This window comes from Saccostrea cucullata, unplaced genomic scaffold (assembly GCF_032062105.1).
Source record: "Saccostrea cucullata isolate Sc308-1 unplaced genomic scaffold, CSIRO_AGI_Scuc_v1 ctg110, whole genome shotgun sequence".
Classification (NCBI taxonomy): domain Eukaryota; kingdom Metazoa; phylum Mollusca; class Bivalvia; order Ostreida; family Ostreidae; genus Saccostrea; species Saccostrea cuccullata.
In genome coordinates, this window is record NW_026939674.1 from 653,281 (window position 1) to 678,608 (window position 25,328).

The 25,328-nt window shown below is 33.6% G+C and overlaps 2 protein-coding genes across 5 annotated transcripts; both read left to right on the forward strand.

Annotated features, from left to right (window-relative positions):
- The first annotated feature begins 1,307 nt into the window (after positions 1-1,307).
- LOC134253599 (uncharacterized) lies at positions 1,308-4,611 on the forward strand. Of its 2 annotated transcripts, none has more exons than XM_062736155.1 (9): positions 1,308-1,365; positions 1,483-1,576; positions 1,911-1,965; positions 2,917-2,964; positions 3,265-3,351; positions 3,446-3,496; positions 4,123-4,185; positions 4,301-4,390; positions 4,529-4,611. In XM_062736155.1, the coding sequence occupies exons 3-9, from the start codon at positions 1,912-1,914 to the stop codon at positions 4,586-4,588; spliced, it is 453 nt and encodes a 150-aa protein (XP_062592139.1). In that variant the 5' UTR covers positions 1,308-1,365; positions 1,483-1,576; position 1,911; the 3' UTR covers positions 4,589-4,611. The 2 variants fall into 2 exon arrangements, with proteins under 2 accessions (XP_062592139.1, XP_062592138.1); XM_062736154.1 differs by having other exon boundaries at positions 1,483-1,572; positions 1,906-1,965.
- Positions 4,612-5,357: 746 nt separating this feature from the next.
- Positions 5,358-15,431, forward strand: LOC134253544 (uncharacterized). Of its 3 annotated transcripts, none has more exons than XM_062736067.1 (8): positions 5,358-5,549; positions 5,952-6,020; positions 6,130-6,144; positions 6,411-6,536; positions 6,671-6,700; positions 10,646-10,803; positions 10,971-11,139; positions 11,405-15,431. In XM_062736067.1, the coding sequence occupies exons 1-8, from the start codon at positions 5,381-5,383 to the stop codon at positions 15,301-15,303; spliced, it is 4,635 nt and encodes a 1,544-aa protein (XP_062592051.1). In that variant the 5' UTR covers positions 5,358-5,380; the 3' UTR covers positions 15,304-15,431. The 3 variants fall into 3 exon arrangements, with proteins under 3 accessions (XP_062592051.1, XP_062592052.1, XP_062592053.1); XM_062736068.1 differs by having other exon boundaries at positions 10,974-11,139; XM_062736069.1 differs by having other exon boundaries at positions 5,961-6,020.
- The last annotated feature ends 9,897 nt before the right edge of the window (positions 15,432-25,328 follow it).

Below are 25,328 nucleotides of genomic sequence, written 5' to 3' on the forward strand. Positions count from 1 at the left end.
TATGTATATCCACCCATATCAATGAGATGTGCCTTAGATCCGCTCCTGTGCAACGTGAACAATAGTATCAAATTAGATAAAATTGATTAATTAATTTTCCAGTTCACAAATTGTACAATTATTGCCCCGAGTTATAAAAATGTTTTCATCATAAGGACATTTCTAAAATCAGAACTTTTTTCCCGATAAAAAATTCCGACCTAAGAAATACTACCGACTGTTTTGCTGCCATGAAATACAAAATAAACACTGTCCACAAAAGTATGGGGCCCCTCAGAGGATAAGATCCAATAATTCTGTGATATATGGTTTATTTTTCTTGCGACTCAGAAAGACACTTTCTGTGTGTTATCTTTTAAATGCAGCATTATTTCTCTATACTTGCATTTGTAAGATTATTTAAAGCCATTTAACCCGAATAGTATTTTTTTCTAATACAAAAGATATTGAAATGATCCCCCCAAGAACCTCTAGTGGTAAAGCTGATATCGGCCAATCTATTGTATATCTATAGCTCGCTTCATACTTCTATTTGAATCAATGTTAAATTGTTGGGATATAAAAACTATAATGATATATATTTGTAATTACAGTCTGTTTATTGTCATGTCACAGGGTTTTTATTCATCGTTTGCAACATCAAGGTTTATCGATATTGTCAGACATGCAGGCGTTCATATGCAGGTTACAGTATTAACGAATGAACAATCCCATGAACTTCATTAAAGATGATCCGTATACACCACAAGGTTTATTTTACTGTCATTTATATTTACACACGTACACATGCAGCAGATCAAGTAATTTCAGTAGATGAAACCTAAAAATCAGAATTAGAAAGGGTACAAATATGCCATTGTTTCATTTATTTAGGCATATCACCACGAACTGTGTTTAGCGATTTCACGAACCATGAAGTGTGCATTCATGAGAGAGAGAGAGAGAGAGAGAGAGAGAGAGGGAGAGAGAATACGTAATACATGTGTATATGTAAAAAGAATGAAAACCCTTCCTGAAATCCAGCGAATCTCTGGTTTTTAGTTTATTAGTTAATGTCAAACTATAGCCATTAAAGTTATGTTCAAGGTTTTTGACATTTCATATAAGGAAACTGGTATTTATATGCAATATATATTGCTATGAATTTATTCTTTGTCAACATTGTACCTTTTTTAAATCTAAAAATTTTTCCACAATAAAGTAAAGAACTTCTGACTGATTTAATTTTTTCCCAGATTAAACACTATTCAAAGAACTAAATTAGAGTAACCGTTCCTAGTATACTAACCACGTGACGTGTTACTTAGCTGTGACGTCATAATAGAGACGGCGGTTTCTAGCTCTTCGATCGCAAAAAAAATTGTGGTAAGAAAAAAGTTATACCTGCTTAAACTAAAATGTATACAATAAATAAATTTAAAGTTGCAGCATTAGACAATGTACTTCATTCTTCAATAAATTTTTAATGTTTTTAATAGACAGATTTGAGAAGCATTTTCCCAAAATTCATATTTCTGATTTTTGGATACAGTAATATTTGCTGCCCGAAGAAGTAGTTGTCTTTGGAGTAAAGTAAGTTAAAAACTAAATTGTTTGCATAAGGAGGCATATTTTGAATTTTTTCTTAAGCATGTAAACGATAAATTAGTTTTTCATTGATTCTGACATGTTTGGTTTTCAACACTATAAAATTCATCGAAGTCGCCACGTCCGATTTATAAAGTATACAACATCTTTATGCCTTGAGTTCTAAGAATATTTCTGTTAGAAAAAATCATTTCAACGAGTGTATCTTTATCTGCTCATGGAAATATTGTATAATGATATACAAGAATTTCCGTTAATTAATTTTTACCACGATATAGTCTTTCTTTTTTCTAGTTTCTGTCTTTATAAATTTTATAGTTTAGAATGGATCAAAACGCGGGTCCATCAATGGAGAGGTCCTATCCGGGAAACAACGAGGTATTTATAATTAATTCTTTGAACATATTTTGAATTTTTTTTTAAAGTAATATTTGACTTATTAAATCTATAATACAATTATATAATCTCTCTTTTTCTACCCAACCTCTCCCTCCCCTTCTCATATCTTCTTCTTTGGGGTCTTTACTTACTTCTATTTTAATAAAGTGTAGTATGTCCATTGTTTTGATCATTTAATGTTGTTTCTCTTTGTACCCTAAAAAAGGAGTCATCAGACGTTTTTATGGAGGGGGTACAAGCATATAGCAGCTAAGTTTTCTATGAAAATTACCAAATTTGTAAAGTACCAAAAATTCTATATATCTTTATTAGTTGATGTAAAGAAAATACCAAATAGAAATTAGGGGGAAGGGGGGTTATTGCAAACTCGGAGGCTAACGCCTCCTGGGCAATTATCTCGTGTCATTTGTTGATTATAACAAAGCTTAATTTTCATCAATGCTAATAAGGCTTTATGGTAAGCGTGTAAAAGTTCGAAGCCTTGTTTTCTTTTAAATACTTATTCAGGTTTTGGGAAGAAATAGTAAACTGAAGAAAAAAAAATAAAAAGAAAAAGAAAAGATAGATAGACTAAGAATTTTCGGGCCAGTTAGAATTTCTTAACCAAATTTTGCTTGAAGATTCTCTTGCATAAGCTCGAAGTTGCAAAGGCTATTTTTGGCATTTTGATCTTAGGTTGCATGGGGCTGGTAATAATCTGTTTATGAAGAAACTTGTAAGAATTTAAAAGCTGAAAATTTTGGGTTAAGAAATAAAATTATTTGAACATTTCCCTCCTTAGTTTGTCAAGATTGATTAGTATTTGTATAAGCTAGGGTATGTGTTTTAATGCAAATTCATGTAAATTATCTTAGTATTCAGCCATTGAGTACATGTATTTTTGTATGACTGCGACTTTAAAATCATTTTTTTTGGTACTTTGTTTAACAGAATGATGAAAACGAAATGAATGGTCACCTTCCTCAGAAGAAAGAACTGGTGTGTATCAATCTTTAAAAAAAAATGAATATGGTCCAAATAGTTAAAAACATACTGTCTTTTCACAAAATTCTTTCAAAATTAAACTTTGTTGTAATGACTACATTAGAAGTAACAACAAAGTTTATTTCTTAATAAAGTGGAAAGACAATACACTTCATAAAAAAAATATATTAATTAAATTTTATATTATTATTTAATTTACCAATTTAAAAAAAATAAAAAAAAGAATTAAAAAGTAAAACTCATAGAGGATAGAAATTTGGTATTAAAGTATTTCCACAAAAAATTCTCGTTTAGGGCAATAAGGCGTCCATGATGATTATAATGGTCGAGCACAATGAATCCGACGATGAAGATGAAGGCCCGGAAGAGCTTGACGAGGAGGTAGGATTATTTATTGAATTTGTCACGTTTTTGAAGATCGATATACACTTTTCTTACAAATTGTTTGTTCATGAACTCGTTTTTTTTTCTACAGACGGTGTCGAGCCTGTGCAGCTTGCCTAGAGAGATTGCCTTGACTCAACAGGTAAACAAATCTCTTAAAGTTTGCAACATACATGTTAGCTGCAATCATGTGACCCTCCCCAATTATTTTGTGTGTGTGTGTGGGGGGGGGGGGGTCAGATTAAAAAAAAATCGGAGAGGGCTAAATTATTGTAGCTACATAATGTTCTTAAAACTATATGAAAGAAACTTTAGATATAAGAATTATATATACATTGTACATATAGATACGTAGTTTTAGGGATGCCCGGAAGAGGTGTGTCTGTGCCCTATACACTTTTTACTAGAATAGTCTTAGGATTGAAACTTTTCTTTCAAAAAAATCTGTTGACCCATTCTTGTTATTTGTCGAAAAGAGTTTCAAGAAGTCTTGCCATATACTAGTAGTATATCAGAGGCACAGAGGGTGGTCCCTCCATTTGAAAAGTCTTTGGACTTTATCATCCCCTCTTGTTATTCTTTTAAACTCCACTTCACTCCCAAAGAAAATACCCGGTAGATATTTTTTTAATTGTTTGTATTTGTGGGTTTATTGTTAAAATTTGTCCTCAATTACCCCCCCCCCCCTTACCCCTCCACTTTGAAAAAAAAAGTCATGTTTCTTATTTAGTGCTATAATAATATATTCCTATTGATCTATTGTTTCAGGCTAGACAGCTATCAGAAATTAGTATGAAGGAAGCCCTTGCAGAAGAATTATTTGAAAATGAGGTAAATATGAAATCATTGTCAACTGTATCAAAAACTATAGATTATCAATTTATTAATTTAATTAATTATTAATTTGTATTGAAAAGTTTAATTGAACTGTATACTTCATTTACAGATTCGGCGAATGTCCCTCATTGCCATTCATTCAGCCTTTTCAGCTGCTGTGATGTATCAGTCCGACGAGAATCGGCCAAAGAAACGCAAGGTGAGATTGGACTAATATACTGTAATGTTATATACAGTAGTTGTTTTTTTCGTAATCTACTTTAATATGTAACATCGGAGGTTTTATACGAATTTTCATAATAATAGCTAATAACTTTTTTCTCGGCTATCTTTTCAGCCAAACATCTTCCGAAGATTTTTCTCCTGCTGTTTTTCCTGTATTCGTAGAAGAAATTAATAAACTATATATTTTTCTGAAAATTCGGTGTTCTTTTTTTTCACTGACGAGACCATGTTATAATTATTTTGAAAATTTCAGAATTAAAAAGATAAAAAGACTACGTAAAATCACAAATGTGGAATTTAGTTCAATAATCCTAGCTAGAATACATGGGGACCACATGGAGCCCCCCCCCCCCCCCAACCGTGTACAGTAGGGAAAAATCGTGAAAAACCCCAAATAACCGCTCCACAAAAAATATCCCACTATACATTATAAGAGAGTATAGTGGGGTATTTTTGTGGAGTGATTATTTGTGTTTTTACGATTTTTTCCAATTGTACACATGATGAGTAAGTGTAATAAATATAGGCCTAATTTGTGGAAAAAAATGTCCAATGAACTCCGGGCCGGTTGAATATCGGAGGGGGGGGGGGGGTTCCTGTCCACAAGTACGTGTGACGGGGACTAAATTGTTACGGTAATAAATTTTTAGTCCATAGTACTCATAATTCTAAATATAAAACATGTTATAAAAAATTGTTATAAATATGGGTTTGAATTATAAAAGAAAGTGTCTGTGCGACAAAGTACAGAAGAATAAAACAGAAAGTATTAAAAGAGTCATTTTAATCCCACAGTAACTACAAGATTTAGAACGACTATTTTTAACTTATTAAAATTGTCACATTTGTGCTTTTTTCTCTCTTTGCCAATTTGCTTTTATGAGACACATGCATATCGGGAAAATTTATCTGTGACGTTTACAACAGATAGTGATGACGTCAACATATAAGTGAACAAACAGACATGTTTTTGAAGTTGATCTTTTTTGTGCTATTGACATATGGATTGACATATGGATTTATCAACACCACAGATGCCTTCAGCACTTCAAATAATACTGCAGCTTCTGCCTATGGTGAAAGAGGCAAAATTGAACTGAATACCTGTTGCAAAGAAATTGTTATTACAGCTGGTAGGTCAGAGAAGTTTGGGAAGTTCGTTAGAGCAAATATTTTCTGTCTGTGTGATGTTTATAAAACATATTGATGGCATGAAAATGGATGGACGATAAAAATTATAACGTAGTGAATAATATATAGAGAATGGTAAATCAATGTCGTCTTTTAAATTTTTCATTTTGATGAACAATTCTGTTTACCCCCACCCCTTTCCAAATAAAAAAAAATTACACCATCATATGGGTCTTGTACTGCTGTAGGTGATTGCATTAACGTGAAATATTTTTCACCAATGTTTTATGGGGAAAATCTCAGTTTATTCAGATAGGCATTGCATACATGAACATGCCTTGGTCATCTCGATGTGTGTGTAAAGAGCGATAACTCTTAATATTGCTGTCATGTACTTTTTGCAGGGAATGGAGGTTCAGGGAAAGTTGAAAAACGATCTGTAGACAATAGAAAACCAATTAGGCCACTAAAAAGTAAGTAAACGAGATTGATTTTTTAAAGAATTTTTCCTTTATTTTTATTAATTACATATTTTTTAAAAATGTAGGCTACGTCAGTTTAAAATTATGTTCATTTTTTCAGCGTCAGAAGTGTTAGGTAAGACTTTCATCATTATTACCATAATGCAAAAAAGTGATTTGATGTTAATATCAAATACTTTTTACCATATCTGTAAATTTTGATCTTTTTCCTTTTATCTTTCACTTATTTCGGTATCAACATGAATACAGTAACGCGCATAATGTTATACGAGTACTAACGTTCATTTGGGAAAAGTAAGTAATGTTTCCTAGCTATGCTGCATTAATAAACCGATATGCATAATTTCGATATAAATTTTAAATTTTATCTTCTTTCTCTAGATGACACAAATCCTTGTTTGCCCAACCCCTGCCTACACAAAGCACTGTGTGAATGGACCCCCAGGAGTACCCCTCCATTTATCTGCCACTGTCCCGTGGGTTACGTGGGGAAGTCGTGCGAAAAGGGTAACGTACAGTGTACTTCATACCATGCAAGCAAAATGCTTCATTACTGCTTCCTACCAGCAAAAAGCAAAAGTTAATGAAAATATGTTGATTATTAATGTAAGTTGTAACATTTAAATTGATTTTTTTTTCAGAATCAGGCGGTATCAAGCCAGAAGGTGGAGGTTAGTATATTTTAAACTTAGTGTTCATATACCGGTACATTAATGATTTTAAATTAACCAGTTTTTTTTTTATTTTTTAATTTCTCCAAAATCAGAAGCGCTACAAAATTGATTAGATTAATCATAACGAATATACATGTATTAAAGATGATAAGTACGCCTCATGTACATTCATTACATGCATTTATATTCGCTTCTTTTTTTTTTTTTTTTGCATAATTATACAATATATATACATAATTTATATCTTTTATTTATTTTTTTGTCTGAAAGATCAGCCATGGGGATTTTGGATAAAGTGTTACTAATAAAATTAAAAAAAAATTACCGAGTTTAGAATGAAATAATAATAAAATTAAAATGTCTTTTACAAGGGTCAAAATGATGTTCGCACACACAATAATTTATGGGAAAAAGAACAGTTTACTCTTTAGAATGTGACATTTATTGAAGATAAGTATAAATAGGATTCCAAATTTTCTGCATTACCAAACTTAAAAAAGAAAAAGAAATTTGACATTGCTATGGCTTAAAATTGGGAAAGGGGTGGGAAAATGTCAGAAAGAACTTTTTTGTTATACTAAATTAAAAGGTAAGTTATTTCCTGGAAAACAACAAACCTTGGCATTTTAACTGGGGAAAAAAGATTTTGCTGCAAAGTTTTGCTGCAGAGTTGGAAGTTCTGTCATGTGTGCACGCAACCGAATTTCATTGGAGCTTTAAAAAACACACTAATAAATTTAAAACTGGTATACTTTCTTTCATTATACCCCCCCCCCCCCCCCCGCTTGAAAAGCGGGAGGGTATATAGTAATCGTTAATTCCGTCCGTCCGTCCGTCCTTCCGTCCGTCCGTCTGTTACGCTTTGGGGTACCCATCTCTTATCCGCAACTCCTCTCATACCACTGAATGAAATTTAATGAAACTTTCACAGAATCTTTATTACATATTGCCATTGTGCACCTCCTATTTTACTTTTTGATCTGACATATATTTTGGATTTTCCAGAACAAAACATGGACACTGCCATTTTATTCATATGGGAGGCGGGGGGTATCATTTAGTGAGCTCATTGCTCACAGTACCTCTAGTTATATTGATATTTAAGAAACGTTAATCTTAGCAATGATCAGTTATATGAGGGCATCGATATTTCACAAATTCACCTTGTTTAATTTTCAAATAAAACTTAGATTTGCGTTTATTTTTAATCAGAAGTTTGATTCCACACATGCACATACACATTCAAAAAGATAATAAACAAGCTAATTCAGAGAATTTGTGTCCCCCGCTTTGGGAAAAAGTAAACAATGCAGAGTTCGGGAGAGGGGGAAGTCGGATCCCCCTGACTGAATTCTTAGAATTATATTAAATGTATACATGTATACTGAGGCAAATAAAATATGGCAATATGGATATAAAGATTTGATTGCTTATTCTTTATTACCGGTATGTGTATAGAAGATTCTTTTTATATGGAATATTTATTAACACACTGTAATGATCTCATGAGTTTGTACCAGCCACACCTCATAAATTTTTCATTTCACATGCTGAATACTATTATTTAGTTAAAAAAAGTATTTCGGGAAAAAAAAGCACGAGTCGTCTGAGAATCGAACCCGGGACCTCTCGCATGTGAAGCGAGAGACATACCACTAGACCACGGCGCCTCTCTGTACATAAGCGAATTATATGCAATAATGAAGTCACATACTTGTATATATTCATGTTCGGCATTGTCAATATTTTACACAATCCACGGTGTTTGTTTAATTTGGCCTTTATTAAACGGTTCTAATAGATTTGATAAGAACATAACGTCCGCCGAGAACCTGTTTTATACGCAATAACTCTCCTTATGCCCCTGTGCTAAAAAAAGCGATATGTAATACTATAATTATTAATAAAACAAACGGGGCAGGGCACAGGTCTAGGGAGTTTTGATATTTACATTGCAAAGCTCCAAATCTTCTTTAAATACCGGAAATGATAGTGTTACACACAGACAGAATGTATAAATTTTTGAACTTTGACCTTTTCTGAAAATCAATAAAACAGGGAGTTGTTATGTAAAATTTCATCGCAATAGCTCAAATGGTTTATTTTATAATTTCCAGACCTTGAGACCTTTTGACCTCAAAATCAATAGGGGTCTTCCTTTCCATAGGGAGTTGCACTAAACATTGCAAAAGCTCAAACGAGATATCGTGTACACATTCAAAAAGACAAACCCAAATTAATATCCCCCACTTTTAAAAAAGCAGATGGACACTTAAAATCTATATACTAAGACACCCTTTTATAACACAGTATTTAAAAATGCTAATTACTGCATAGATTAATGGTTGAACATTGGAGGAAAACGTATCCTCTTCTAAATTGCATTCTAAAATTTATACCAGTATTTTGATCAGGTGGACGGATTATTCCATAGTCAAATTCGGTATAAAAACGAAGATCAAACAACTGGAATGAAATAATCGACCCAGTGATAGGTTACATTTGCTAACATAACAAGGACGTTTGATAGAGTTTACGAAATGCCGTTGTTGAAATCCATCATAACATAAAATCAACTAATACCTGTCAATAGCCTCAGAGCCTGCTTCCGTTTAAATTTGATATACACGGAACATGCTCTTGAGTATCGAATAAGCTGGCCGGTGATGTAAACACCATATGCACTGCAGCATATGATTGTGGGAAATACTACAGTAAAACATGATTATAGCGAACAAGCTTATAACTAAATGACACATATACATGTAGCGAAGTGATTATATGTAGCGAAGTAAATATATTGTACTTATAAATATAGCGAATCACGAATGTAACATTTAGTTAAATCAAAATGTCTACAGTTTTGGTCTGATTTCAATATAACTTGGCACAAAGGTAGACTACACTAAGATCCGTGGCACTTCGTTATGAAATTTCGTGTTTTACTGCTGATTTCAATATTACTTGGCAAAAGGAAAGTAAGCGGTTTTTGATTGAGAAGTTGAAGAAATTCTTTCAAAATCATTTCAAACAATCTAGTTGTTAGTTGGCCCTATTGTCTATTGTCAGTATTTAAAACTTCCAAGACATGAAACAGATTTGGCCTGATTTCAATATAACTTGGCACAAAAGTAGACTAGACTAAGATACATAATTCTGTGCATCGGTTTTTGACTGAACGGTGTTGTCGTGGTTACTAAAAATAGAAATTTCTTTGAAATTCTTTCAATATGCTACTCCTCCTACGGACTACACTAAAATACATAATTCTTTGCAACGGTGTTGCCATGGTTACTAAAAATAGAAATTTCTTTTAGTTTCTTTCAAAATGAACAGATTTGGTCCGATGTATAACTTTGTGTCCTTAGAAATTTATTTCAAGTTCACTGGGGTGCATTGAATCCACATTTCATAAATGAAAGCAACTACTGTTAATGCATCTTCGTTATAATCTAAATGACCTTCCGATAGTATAAGGAGTAATCGGTTTTTGAGATGGGGTTACTAAAAATAGAAATTTCTGTGAAATTCTTTCAAAATGCTAAAGATTTCAAATATTTGCTTGACCTTGCAGTTATCTCTAAACGGATTTTTAATGACGATTATGAATATAGATAGGGTAGAGGTGCTTGGTCAAATTAAAACTCACGGTCACGGAAACCCTAATTACTGTTGATTGAGGTTTTAAAACAGATGTTTAATGCATTAAGTTCAAAAATATACAATAACCGACCCGGTTAATACTCTCATTTTTTGAGTAAAATCCATTAACTTAGAGTACATTGTACGGTGTACCTATATTACAAGTGTATTCTACTTACATCATCTCATACAGACTGCATCTCTCTGTAGATTCAATTGATAAACAATTCAAAAAAGTTTGTGCAAAATTTTCATCCTTTATTACCTACTTAATTCATTTTTTAACAATCATTTTGATAGAAACTATCCCCAAAGAAAAGGATATGACGTTTGTTAACGTCATAAAAATGATTGATGGTCCAACAGCTACCCGGATGGCGGTCATCTTCGGTGCAACTGTACTTGGGATTGTGCTTATCATCATCATCCATTGCTGCAGGGTGCTAAGTAGAAAGCAAGTATCTGCAAATGAATCCTTTGAATTATAGCCAGAAACGCCAAAAGTCAAAAGTGAAAGGATAGTTTAAAAAGTTACTGGGTACTTTGAAAGTTATAATTTCGATTGTTTAAAATTAAAAACAAAAATGATGAGATTAGATCAATAAAATTTTAACTTAATAGGAAGAAGGAGGATGCTGCATATTTGAAGAGGCTTCAGACAGGCGACATTCCTAAGACCCTACCCCCGGGCTGCTGTGAACTGAGTAACGTAGTGTTCTTTGAGACGTTGTGCTGTCTGGGGGCCATCAAAGAAAGCATCAAGAAGGAGACAGCCGAAGTTGACGTCAATCAGTGTAAGTGATACATAAAGTTTTGAAATTAACAGTTTAAAGTGCTCCCGTTAATTCTTGATTTTTATTTAGCAAAAATGGGCTATTCCGTAAATCTTAAAATACATGTATATTGTAATCTGATTGTTTGACCGATGGAATCAGAAATTGTACTTGTATGTTTATTTAGTCCCTAAAAATTATTTTAAAAAATATTTGCTCCATTTATTTCATTAAAAATTAAAATAGTGAACTGCGTTTTAGATTTTTAAATGTACTTTAATTTCAGTGGTTTCTGAATTAAAACTGGTGAGAAGTATGTCCAGAATGTCAAAGGTACCTGACAGATTAATCCCAGAGGAGAGAGGAAGCAAGCAGTCGCTAAAATCTAGTCGAAGTAAAAGAACCTCTGATCAAAGAATTCATCGAGAGAGAAGACCAATGCCAGAGTCTAAAATTAATCAAACTGCAGATAAGAAAGACGATTCTTACATCATCAATTTTGAGGGCAGAGAAACAGATATGGACAACACTAAAGTTGACCTCGATTACCCAGAGAGTCTGAAGTTTTCAACGAGATCTCAACCAGCATCCGTAGATGATGATGAACAGATTATCAGTAAAACAAGATGTAGCTGTGGCCGAGTAATAACTGCTAGGGCACAGCCACGCGGACCGAAGCCTGAACGATCCAAATCTCTACTGTTGAATGCATCAAAGTCTAACCAGGTAGTATACAATGAAGAAAGTGGCCGGCAAAAAAGCCACACGAGAGTCTGTTCACTTCATGGAGGGTCCTATCAATCTGCCATAGACCAAACAAAGCCAAGTAGACATGCTGATAATCTGGAAAATCAAAGAGGCAGCAGAGTTTGTTCACTCGAGCAAAGGTCTCATCAGTCCCTAACATCAAAACGAAGTGGAGTGTCGTGTGAACATAGTCGTATGACAAAGGACAATGGCGAACCATTACTGGAACCCGTTGAAGTTCAATATGATGATGAAGCATATCCAGTGGGATTGCGACAGCCTGATTTGCAGAAGTCTACTCAGACGTTAACAAGAAAGGAAGAACAAGAACATTGCAGTATTTGTCAGCCAAAACATGGTTCTTTCATCCATCATTCTCACCAAGGAAATTTCAAGTCAGACACACAGTTGGGAAGAAAAATTTCAGCACAAACCCAGACAACGCCACAGTTCTTTTCACCAACGAACCAGCCGTCTTCCAACCACATGCAGACGACTTCAGTCAAACGGCCTATTTCACCATCTCCAGTGACACCCATCCAATACCAACCATCACAGCACTCTGGATTTGTACGTGTAGACAAATCACAAAACTTTCCATCTTGTCCACTTAATCTAAGCCCCGTGCAGAGTGTTCATAATACAGAATCCATGGGGATGCAGAAAAGACTTTTCTCCTTTGAAGACTACATTGCTAAAGAATTGCAGGAAAACAATTCGAACACTCCAAATCATCAACCAGTCGCAGGAGATGGGATTACTTATTCTCATCACAGTATCAATAAATATAGTAATCGTACGAATTCCATGCCTTCTTCATCTTTGCTTCGCAGACGTGAGAATGTTGGAAGGAACTATTCAGAACAAGGCGGCGAGAAACTGCGGAGCAACTTCATATTACACCCTGAGAGATCGAGTCAGTATCTACAAGACCGAATACAGGAACATTATTCCAAACCTTCATTTCATTCTTATCGAGACATGTACCTCCAAGAAAATAGGGAAAGGAGGAGGTCCAATCAACAGTTTTCAAACGGTGACGTTCCAGAGCAGCAAGGCTCAAGAGTTTCTATGAATAAGCGTTCAAGAGAAGATGAAAAGGAATGGTTTGTAAAAAATTATGAACCAATAGGATCACGTATGAACGCAAGGCGCAGTTATTCGCAGCCAGAAGTGTATTACAAACCTAGAGATGTTTCCAATCACAACGAAATTTACTATGATAAAGAGTACCTACCAAAATATACCGAATATATGAATAATGAAAACGAACATGTTGTAATGCCAATTCACAGAGTTCCCAACACACTGCCTTCTTCAAATCCATACCAGACAACGTATCGGGAACATTTTGGGGTGGTGCAGAACACAAGAAACCGGGCACGAATGGATCGCCAATTCGTAGATTCCGGAATCGAAGTGAATGGGAGCAGAGAAACTGAATCCAGTGAAAGATACCGACGTATGGCTCGCGGATCTCCCCTTTCTCAATATCTACAAGCAGTAGAAAAATCAAAAAGCTCTGACTATAGACCAGACAGAGGAAGGAGAAAAGAAAGGGAATATGATTTTGAATCTCGATCCTCCAGCCGAGAGCGTGGTTATGGTCAGGGACCTTCAACGTCAGTTGGGCGTAATTTAGAAGATGATCGAGAGGTACTGAACTTTTTGAGCGAAAGGAGAAGTGTTAGTAGTTTTGTTGAAGCAGCTCATAGCAGTCCAGAAGATACCAGGCAGTCTCGCTTCAGTAAGTACATGGGTCAAAGGCGTCGATCGGCCCCTACAGGAGCTGTCCCATATGATGTGGAGGAACGCGAAATAAATACACAGAACGAAGAGGATGTTCTAGATTATCTTCGTCAGAAAAAGACCGTCAGTGCTTTAGTGGAGAACAGCCGAGAAACAATGCCAAGGACTTTTGTTCGTCAGTATGAGGAAACCCGACATAGAAACATACCTCCTCGTGAACGAGATCGGGAAGAGGATGAAGAGGTTTTGTATTATCTGCGGCAAAGAAGAAGTGTAAGCGGTAGATCGGAAGAAGAAAGTCAGGAACGAGAGAGGATCATGCAAAGTGTGAGGGAGGATTATGAAGATGTAGGGCCTCCAGCTTTAAATACCATGGGGCACCTCAACGAGGAATTGAAGTATACGAAAATGTTTGCCAAGAATACTGTGGCATATCCGCCAGCAGCTGCAAAGATAGGGGAAAGAAAAGACATTAAGGTGCCTATCATGTCCAGAAACGTGTTTACTCCGCCGCCTTCAAATAGAGGAAGTCCACAGAGGCATGTAGCAAATAATGACGAACAGTCTACACCGTATCAAGAATTCTTGAGGAAAAGCATGATTCGTTTTCCCGTGAAAGATATTGATATACGTCGTTCAAGAGATGCCCTGAAAGGTAACAGACTGCAAGAGTTGTTAAATAAAGATAATGCACCGACTGAGAAAGCAAAAGACCACACATCTTCCTCTTCGGGAGCTTCCTCGAAAAACCCTTACCGGCGAAACTTGGGGCATTATGGAAATAATACCAGTAATAATATCGGGTCAATGTCCCACTTAAACCTTGCACCGGAAGGATTCCAAAGCGATCCACTGCATGAAAATGAAAGAGTGGGAATTCAATACAACAACAAGCCCTCACCTGTAAGAGGAGAGTCATTCCCTGATCAGAGGCAGTTTCTACAGCAAGTAAAACGGAGAGGCAACGAAGAAGGTTGGAATTATCAGAACAGAAGCCAACGTCCAAGGACTTCAACAGGCGAGGGCAGGGATCTAACTCTCAACCGATCGCAAGACATTTCTCATTTTGGTAACGATAGTAGTTTATGCGCTAGGAGACCAAGTCCAAAACACAGTACTCCAAAAGATTCTCCGGTCGACCCGGAGCTACAGAGAATCTGGGAGAGTCGAACGAATCAGCAACAACAGACAGGGTCACTCCTGGAAGTTATGCGCAATAGTCAAACAATTCAGGATAGATTTTTGTCCAAACCCGATAATATCAGTCACCAAAGAACTGAACGCGATCATATATTTAACGACGGTTGGGCTACTGATGCTGGATCGCCAACAAGGAGAAGACGTAGTAGAGAAATGATATATCGAAACCAAGGATTGGTTCAGGATAATCAATCTCAGCATGACGTGTCAAAAACCGGCAGCAGAAGTATCCCCAACTTACAAACATTGAGTTCTTTTCAAGGTGTACCTGCATCGAGGTTTCACAGTAGGGTATCTGAAACTTTGTTGGGGCCACAAAGCTTACTGAGTGATGGACATCAGGTTCAAAGACCATCTTTCATTGGTTATCATCAGTCACGTGATATTCCTGTTCATTATAATCGTGGACAAAGAATACCGAGCAATAAGGAGGCATTTGACTCTGATGAATCTATTCCAAAAACTCCACCACCCCCTCCGCATTATTAATATTTAGAATTTTGATATATTTTTCCCAATTATTGAGAATTTTAAATTTTTCAAGGTTGTACATTAAATACATAAACAAAATTATGGTTGCCAAAATATGCCAGAACTATTTGACCAAATGTGAACAAAGCAAAGAACTATATGCGGTATATTGCATATGTTTGCCCCCACAAAAGTCAAATTTTGAAAACTTCCTGAAATGTGCTGAATTCAATAAATTGTACGAGAAATATAAGTTAACAGAAAATATTACAGTTCCAGAGCAGTGTATTCACAATTTCTGTTTTTATGACGTCACAAACTAGTCCGATTTTATATCCTTTTTCAGAAAGAGGACAAAATGGACAAAATTTCAACAATTTAAGCTTTAGAATTTATAGAGCGCATGTGTGTTCAGGAACAATATTGACATATTTCATTGATATTATCATTCTACACATTATATCAAAATATTAATCCTGAACACACATGCGCTCGGTGACTTTTATTTAAAATATCGACGAAATATGTACATTTTTCTGCAAAATTCATAAAAAACTGAAATTTACGTCATATTTGTGACGTCATTACGTACATATGACGTCATTACTTATGAAATTATTCAGTGCTTTGAAGTCAGCATATACTCCCCTGTTTAAGGACTTAATTAAATATTACTCCATCAAAGTTTGATTTTGGGGGGCAAATGTTGGTTAATACCGCATATAGTTCTTTTCTGTGAAAAAGTATTCATTGTCACCCAATTCACTATTTGCATGCATTTTAAAATACATATATATGTAGTAGCCGTCGTAACTTTTGGTCAAATTTTTAAACTGCATACAAATCACAATTAGTGGGCTGTAAATGAGCATCAGATCTATCATTAACATAAACTTGCCCCTAATGCAAGAACTCAGATACGTTTACGTTAATCATAAATTCAAACTCATGTATATATATATACTATTTATCCATTCTTTTTTTTGTGAGATTGACAGAAACAAAAATGACATGTACTGCTTATTTGTAAATCGAAGTTAATTCCTTAATCGATATGAAAATCAATGAGTAGTTGAAAAACGTATTAGTTTAGGAAGAAGATGTAATAAACAGTGAGTCTCCAGATAAAAATTAAAAAAAAAAATTGTTGGATTTCATTTGCATGATGACGGATGATGTTCTGCAGACTATTGTGCATGGAAAACTGTGTTAGTTCAAATTACAATTTGGATAATAAACATGTCGATAATTAATTCTGTACTTTTACATGTATAGGCAAAGATAGACATAATGTAGGAGTTAAACATTGGGGAATAGTCCCCAGTTTTTCTTGTTGGTTTATCCCCCTCCCTCTTCAACGGGCACATAGCAACAAAAAAATTCATTGAAAGCCCCAACCCCCTCCCTGGAGGTAGTCAAAAAATATATATGCATGTACTTCAATCAAAACAAGCAAATTCAAAGAATTGTGGTCCCCTGCTTTCAGGTCTTTGTGGGTGGGATGTCATTTTTATGATATATTGTGTCAAATCTTGCCATAGGTAATGCACATGTCACATATGAAAGCCCTATCTCTTCTCAATCAAAAGTTATAAGGAAGTGAACCTGATGACCCCGTATGGCAAAATAGCGAAGATTCAACTTTTCTTAAATGCAAATTAAATATATATTGGTGTTTCTTAAGAAAGGTCCTGCCAAAAGTATTAAGAGCCATTCTCTGTAATGATTTGAAATTTTATATAGGAGCTGTGGCACGCATAGTCTCAGAATTTCTCCAAACTCTCTATGATAAAAGTCATTGATACTCTAAACTGAAATCAGGCAAAAATTGGTTGCTATGTTTTATAGTTACCATGGCAACATGTCGTAAAGTTCGAAAAATGGCATTTCTTAACATGTTTAGAGTCCCAAAGTTAACATTTGCGGCAAAGCAAACAATTGGTAATGACTGTTTCCAAAAGTTGAAGGCCAGATGTCTCAAATGCATGGTAAACATGTTTGGTAAATCAACTATTACATACGTTACTATGGTAACAAAGTATTCAAAAGTTAAAAAAAATATTCATTGAATTTTATGAAGTCATACACGTAAAAATAAAAAGCAATCATAGGATCAAATGTGACCAAATAATAGAAAAAAGAGTCTTGAAACATATACCAAGAACAGAATATGATATTTCATTTTGGTTGGCAATGGTTGCCAAGGTTTTTATACCACAGAGAGCCTTCAAAGTAACATTCTGTATGTTTAAATCTGATCCTATCTTTTAGAAAAGCACATTTCCTCATAACTAATGATCAATTTTACAAGATGTTGGTGTGCTCTAAGTTTTCCCATTTGAAAAAATTCAGATTAGATTCTTTAAATAGAGCGTTGCTATGGAAATAAGCAGAAAATATATGCTTAAAAACCTGAAAAATATTTACTTTCCTTGGATACGTACCCTTAAATGTAGATTCCCAAAACTTTTATGATTGATATTTATTAACAGCTAACTTGACTTTTAATTTTGACTATCATCCAATCTCTAAGTGGATGCAAGAAGTTGGCACACAGGGTTTAATATTGATATAAAGTTCACAAAATCGAACATTTTCCCTTCGTGGTAACCATAGCAACAGTGTTGTTTTATTCATCAAATTTTATCAATATATGATATTCAACTTCAGTTCTAACAGATAAGAACTATTCAAGCTGAGTCCTTTAATTTGTTTCTTGATTAAATGGCAATTTAATTCTTAATGCAGCGAAAAATAATTCACTTTTAAGCACTGGTACTTTGTTTCCATGGTAACACTGCAAAGTAGCAATTATACACAATATTTCTTGTGGTTTTGGTGTTGCAAGGTCCTAAGGATGCATATTTGCCAGTCTTGAATTTTCATGTTTTTCCTCAAGACAGTAGCATTAACCCAATCTAAGTTACTTGTTTTGCATGGTTACACTGGTTACCATGGCAACCATAAAAGTTATTTATAGAATAATATTGCTTATACTTATATACTTAAGGTCAAAAATTTTCATTGTTTTTCTAAAGTCTTTGATTGAGTTTGAGCATGTAACACCTACCATTAGTGAATACGGAGTGTTTTTCAGCATATTTCACCATTTTAAACGTATTCCAAATGTACCCTTGGTTACCACTTACTTAGAGATATATTCTAAACAGTTTCTTTACAGTATAACAGACATCAAGGTGTCATGTTTTTGTGAGAATGGTTTGTTTGCTTTTTCTAGTTTTTATTAAGCCACAGTCAAGATTTAAAGTAGCTGAAAATCTCGATTTTTCAAACTTTTCCGGCTGTTGCCATAGCAACCGAGACACATAGCAACGAAATTTTGTTTGATATTTGTTTCTAGTGTCAAGTACTAAGCATGAGTGAAGTTTCATCAAAATCGGTGACCATGCGTGGCAACAAAGTTTAAGTGGTTACAGAGAATGGCTATTAAATACGTGAAGTATTAAAGCCCTTGCCCGAACCGTACAAACGTTATGGACAAGGCTAAAGTTTTTAAAAAGTAGGTCAAACTCCATGGTGAAGGTCAAAGGGTCAAAGTTCTTTATATCCAATGAAAGGTCTTGCCACAAGTATTATATATTTGAAGCTTGAAATCCCTTGCCCAAACTGTTCAAAAATTATGGCCAAGTTTAACGTTTCAAAAAAGTAAGTCAAACTCCAAGGTCAAGGTCAAAGGGTCAAAGTTATTTATATCCAATGAAAGGTCTTGCCATAAGTATTACATATGTAAAGTATGTAAGCTCTTGTCCGAACCGTTCAAAAGTTATGGCCAAGGTTAAAGTTTTTAAAAAGTAGGTCAAACTTCAAGGTCAAAGGTCAAAATTGTTGGTATCAAATGAAAGTTCTTTACACAAGGATTACAAATATGAAGTATGAAAGCCTTAACCCTTACTGTTCAAAAGTTATGGCCAAGGTTGAAGTTTTTTTTCATAAGTACGGAAATCTCCAAGGTCAAGGTCAAAAGGTCAAAGTCATTGGTATCCCATGAAAGGTCTTGCTACAAAAAAATACATATGTGAAATAAGAAAACCCTATTTTATACCATTCAAAAGTTATGGCCAAAGTAAAAGTTTGTAATTTTTGTGTAAAAGTGGGTCAAACTCCAAGGTCAAGGTCAAAAGGTCAAATTTGGTGGTACCCAAAGAAAGGTCTTGTCACTAGAAATACACATGTGAAATATGAAAGTCATACTCCACTAAATGAAAAGTTATGATCAAGGTTAAAGTTTTTGTAATGGACGGACAGACTGACTGACAGACGGACAGACGAATGAGATTTAATGTCCCTCGCTTTCGCGAAAGCGGGCGACAATTATACACATAGTAAATTGATTAATTTTTTGAAAATGATTATATCTGAGAACAGAATATTTACATGTTCATGTATTTAAATTTTGATTGAGTAAAGGCTAAAGTTATATCGTGAAGTTATGTTGGATTACACATACCATATATACATATGTAGTTACGTTATAATTATTCCTACATGTATGTAGCTGCAGAACTGTAGCTTTCCGAAAAATAAAAATATATAAACAGATCGGAGACTCCGGTCTGTCAATGATTCTTTGCAATATTTGAATACCGGAATACCGGAACGTACTTGGGATTTTTTAACTCATTGATTTTAAACATTTTCATTTCAATTTTCATATGAGCAGTGCATACTTGCAGCGTTTGCTTATGTCAATTTTAAGGAAAAAAAAAGAATTTTCGTCAAAAAAGAACAAAATCTTTCAGGGAAAAAAATTGTAAAAAGAGCCACATTGTTTTACAAAATTTATCGTAAAAATTAAAAGAAATTAATTTAAAATTAAAATAGGTTTTCATTTTCAGTTACATCGAATTCGTAAGCAAAGTTTCAAATCAGAGCGAATGATCAGAACCACCAACTTTTAAACTTAACAAAATAAAGATGTGAAATATTGAGTAACGAATTTCCTTTTTGCCCTTACAAATAATATATTTGTTTTTTCTGTTTGAAAGCAATGTGAAGTACAGACCTCCCACCCCCAAGTCCAAAGCAATATTTATTTCCACCATCACCCAACACCCCCAATAATAAAAACTATATTAATTGAATGAATAAATAAATATATAATGGGCTGTGAAAAAATGACGGAGAGAAATACATTTTATTTTTAAAGATTTATGTTAAAACATAACAGTGTATTTTAAAATAAATACATGTAGTAAAAATACACTCACATTATATACAAGAGTGTTATCAAAAAGAGTTTAGAAACAGGTAATAAGACTTACCAATCCGTTTTCTTAATATTTTTGATAAATACGGTATCTAGAACTTTTTTGATAATAAAAAAAACATGGTTGTAAACTGTTTAAAATATCTAGAAAATATAGTCTGAACTCTTTTATTAAATGAATGGGGGAAAGGCGTTGAATATTAAAAAAATAAATTAATTGAAGGTTTAATTTAAAATTTAAAATACAGTACATGTAGCTACTCAAAGTCCTCTCTGTTTTTGTCTGGACACCCTTAACTTTTTGCTGATTTGATTCAAGAAAAGATAACTCTAAAACATCTTCGAAATTCTATTATTTAATGAGAGTTACCTTTCTTTGAACACCAAATTAATGGTTTGTGTTTGCCAACGGGAATCAATATGTGTACTTGCAAGCAGGCATGCATACAATTTATATAGATGCTTCAATGTGTTTTATATTCATATTTAATATTAAAAAAAAATTGAATTTTGTGCAGGTATAAATCTCCCGTGTTTTAGTATTGTATTTGTGGATTTTTTCCCCCTTAAATAAATACGTCGTTATATCGAACGCGTTATCTGACTAAAGAGAACAAATAACTGAAATTTTGTTTGATTTGAGGAACCAAAGTTTGCTAAATTTCTCTGAAGCACCGGTTTTCCATCCAAACATGCACCATTATCTGAAAACAATAGCGAATTCGCACCTGCGAGTTTCTCATTTAGATCGTGTTTGGGTGACACAAGTAACCTATGAACACCCAACGTGCAAACTGGGAAAATAAATGAACCACTCAAATTAGCAGACGTGAGATATAGTGATACGTGTATACACCATTATGTCTTGTTTGACCATTTGTTTATCCGCCGTGAAAACAATACAAAAGATTTAGGGAACATTCCATTTTATCGGTATTAAATTCTCTCATCACATCAAAAGATTAGACCCCCAAAACAACCTACTTCTCGCGCGGATGGGGTTCTATGTTTACCCCCTCCTTCCGTGGAGCACGTGAAATTTCGCTCTACGCCTCGCATAAGGACTGGGCACTTTTTTGTTTTTAATCAGACAAATATTTGAACATTTTCTTTGGCTGCGACAGTTGCAGGGTAATTATGAGCATTATAGTTTGTTGGTTTCTTACACTGGGGTATCATTATAACAAAACACCCCCCTGGATTAACCTCGTGAAACACAGGTGTGAAAATCTTATCTCTGGGAGGAAAATTAGAAATCGGTAGAACAAGTTTAAATCTTCTGATACCGTCTTGGAACTTATTTTTTAATTCACAGAAAATCTTGAATACTAAGATTCAGTTCACTTTACGAGTATTACAATCAAGAGATATGCAGTGTATATGTTTTTTTAAATATATATAGAAATGACCAAAATGCTAAATCCCTGCAAATATTGAAAAATCGTTGGTTTTCTTTTTTTTTCTTTTTTGGTGCTGAAATATGCTTCTTGTGACATCGTCTACACAATTAAAAAACATATATTTTTTTTTATCATTATTACAAAATTACTTTTGATACATTATATAGCAAACATTATTCAAAATACATAATCATAAGACATATTGCTAATTTCTTGTTGCGTTGAACGAAAAATTTCTCGTTGCATTATCGAAGTACATAAATATTGACCATACAACTTAAATCCATAGAGTGGTCTCAAAACATTGTCTGAAGACATTGTGGTCAATGTGATAAAAGATTGTGTAATTTTCATATATCAAATAATGCCAAAAAATTATTTTCAATCAATTTATATCATCGCTTTCATAGTCGGTTATACATATGTTCTTACATTGTTTGTCTTCTGTTTTACACTGGAGAAAAACCTGTCCAATTCAAAATTAATCGATTTGTATATATATACAAATACATCATTAAAGAAAAAAGAACTAATGCTCTAGGCTTTTGTACGAATTTTGAATTTGGACATACACAATTTTATAATATACTTTTTCACAAAGTCTATTTTAGCATTTTTTTTAACTATAGAATCAGTTGCATGTAGTTAATACGTATAAACAGGACAAAAACATTTCTTTTGATATCTGAATCTATATATTTATGAAATAATTGAAAAATTTCCATGTAAAAGCGAAGGACATGATATGCTAAGGCCCATTTTCGGCCCCTGATATTAGATGTCTATGGGACATTTGCAAAAGTTCTTCATCAAAAAACTTGTCATTATTCCCGATATAAAATGAGTATTCAAAATTACAAGATACATGTACACAGAGGTCACAAAAAATGTTAATTTCCGAATTTTCTCATTTTTATTAAAATTATTTTGGAGATTTTAAAACACAGTTTGCTTCAGAAAAAATAGTATAATGCCGCGTATTTTCCAAATTAATATATTTCATGCAATATTACAGATGTATCAGATGCATTTTGTGTACGAAAATTTCAGATAGCTATGTAGCCAATCTTGTGTTCTGTATTCCAAAATGAAGAAAAATCTGATATTAGACGAAATTTCATCAGAGTTTTGAAAAACTCTGCAAAATATTCTACTTTGTCGTCCTGTTATAGTCTTATTGTATCTACAAATCAAAAATTTTAGTTTTAAAATATGTTTCATTTAAAGAGACAAGTACCGGTATAACTTTTCCAATAATTTTTTAAGTGTTGAGAATTTTAAAATCAAATAAGGGGCCAATGCGGTCGTTATCATACCTTGTCCTTTATCTTACATATAAGCACTTCTACATCAAATATATTGAAAAATTTGACATATGAATAGAGTTTAGAGAGTTTAAATTAAGAAGAATCAATTTAAAGGTCTACACAAATACACATTTCTTCCATAAAGATCGTGTTCGGAATCCTGCATTGCTTACATTTTTTTTTAAATCAGCGATTAAAGTTATATTTTTTAAAGCTCAGATTGAATATGTTGAATAGTTAAGCTGGATTATTTTATATTTTCAGGTGAATAGTTAAGCTGGATTATTTTATATTTTCAGGTTGTAATCTGATAAACTTAATTTAAAAAAAATAACCACCCAAATAAATAAATAGATACAATGTATATTAAAAAGCAATACATGTACACGTGAAGTTCATGTATCAATTTCTATACGAAACGTATCTTTACAAGAGTGACGATGTAAAGTTCTACTCATGTACTTACACGACATCTCATTAGTAAAATGGTGTAAGAGAAATGACGTTTATTGAATATCAACTGTTGACAAACAATCTCATGTACGTGCATTTCACGCGCGTGACATTTGACAAAACAACATCAACCATCTTGTTCGCTGTCCGCTGTCCCTAAATGACCAGCGTGTAAACTGTCCAGTGTCATCTTCCATAGCTAATGCAGATACAGAAATTAACTCGTGTTTTATCATAATTGAGAAATTAAAAGAACTGGCGAACAAGATGTCAAGATTCCTTATTTGTGTAGATTATTTTCTTAATCATGAAACGTGATGTGTAATTTTTCTGATACATATTAGGCGTGGAAGAAGATGTTGTTTCAGTTTGCTTCCCCAAATAAAGCCAGATAAAAACAAGAATTAACGTCACTGCAAATGGCACTTTGGGAAAATAAATGATGCTATACTATTAAAGAAGTAATAGAATGGGCAACATTTCAGAGATCGTTTACTTTCATTTTTGTCCGAAATGACAATTTTCAATACAGGCAATCAAATGTTATTTAGAATGAAATAGGATATTCGGAGAATAACCAATATATAAATGAGAATCGTAAGATGAATTATTTTGCATAAAATTTCGTCTTGTTTTTCACGAAACAATTTTGTTTCACGGAAAACTAATCAACTGTATAAACCGAGAAAAAAATTAAACCATTCAAAGTTAATTATTCAGTTTAATCGCTTTCACCGCATCTTTTTTGTTTTTATATTCCTTCTATTTGCTTCGAGGAATTTAAAAACCAAACCTTTTCGAGCAATATTTGATAAATCACCAATAATTGGAAAGAAAAAGGCCCGTGCAATTCTGATTAATCTAAACCTCTAAAACGTGCTAATTACTACAAAATGAACAATATTTTTTGGAATAAAAAATGACTTAATTTTACAGAAGTATTGACAGATGTAAAACCTTATTAAGCTTTGACACTTGTGGATTAATTTGTCATTTTTAACAAGACCCATCACATTTGTTTGTGGCGGAGACGGTTTGATTAAGTTGCTGCAGACGATCAAATTTTCCGCGGTCTCCATAATGGACCGTAAAGTTTTCTCTCTATTTTCTGAGACATTGATTTTATATTGACAATTGACACTGACATCTGTTTTCGACTTCATCTTCAAATTGTTCGTATTTGTTCTTAATTTTCCAGTCTGCCTATCACAAGAGATTTTACGCAATTAATACAATATTGATAGTCTCTTTAATTCTTCAATCTTAAGATATTACGAAAGATCTGTAAACAAATAAAAAAAAACGAACAGTCGTTTTCTTTCTTTTTCTCTCTCTCTCTTTTTTTAAAATCGAGAATATAAAATTGTTTGATATTTTTTAAATAAACGTATAATTTCAGAAAATTTAAGTTTTCAAAAATTAAGGTGTCTAAATCAGAACTTAAAACGTCTCGATAGATCTTTTGGGGGATTAACTGAATTAAATTTTGCCAATTGCAGCCTTTTGATCTGCCAGTAAAAATACAGGTTTGAAATTGAGTGTTCTAGTGTGCAGGTTTTAACTGTTATAAAATTACAAATCGACACTTTGAACCATAGTTTTTATTGCACCATGTAATAAATCTTATTTTCCGTTGGAAAAACGAAAAAAAAATCT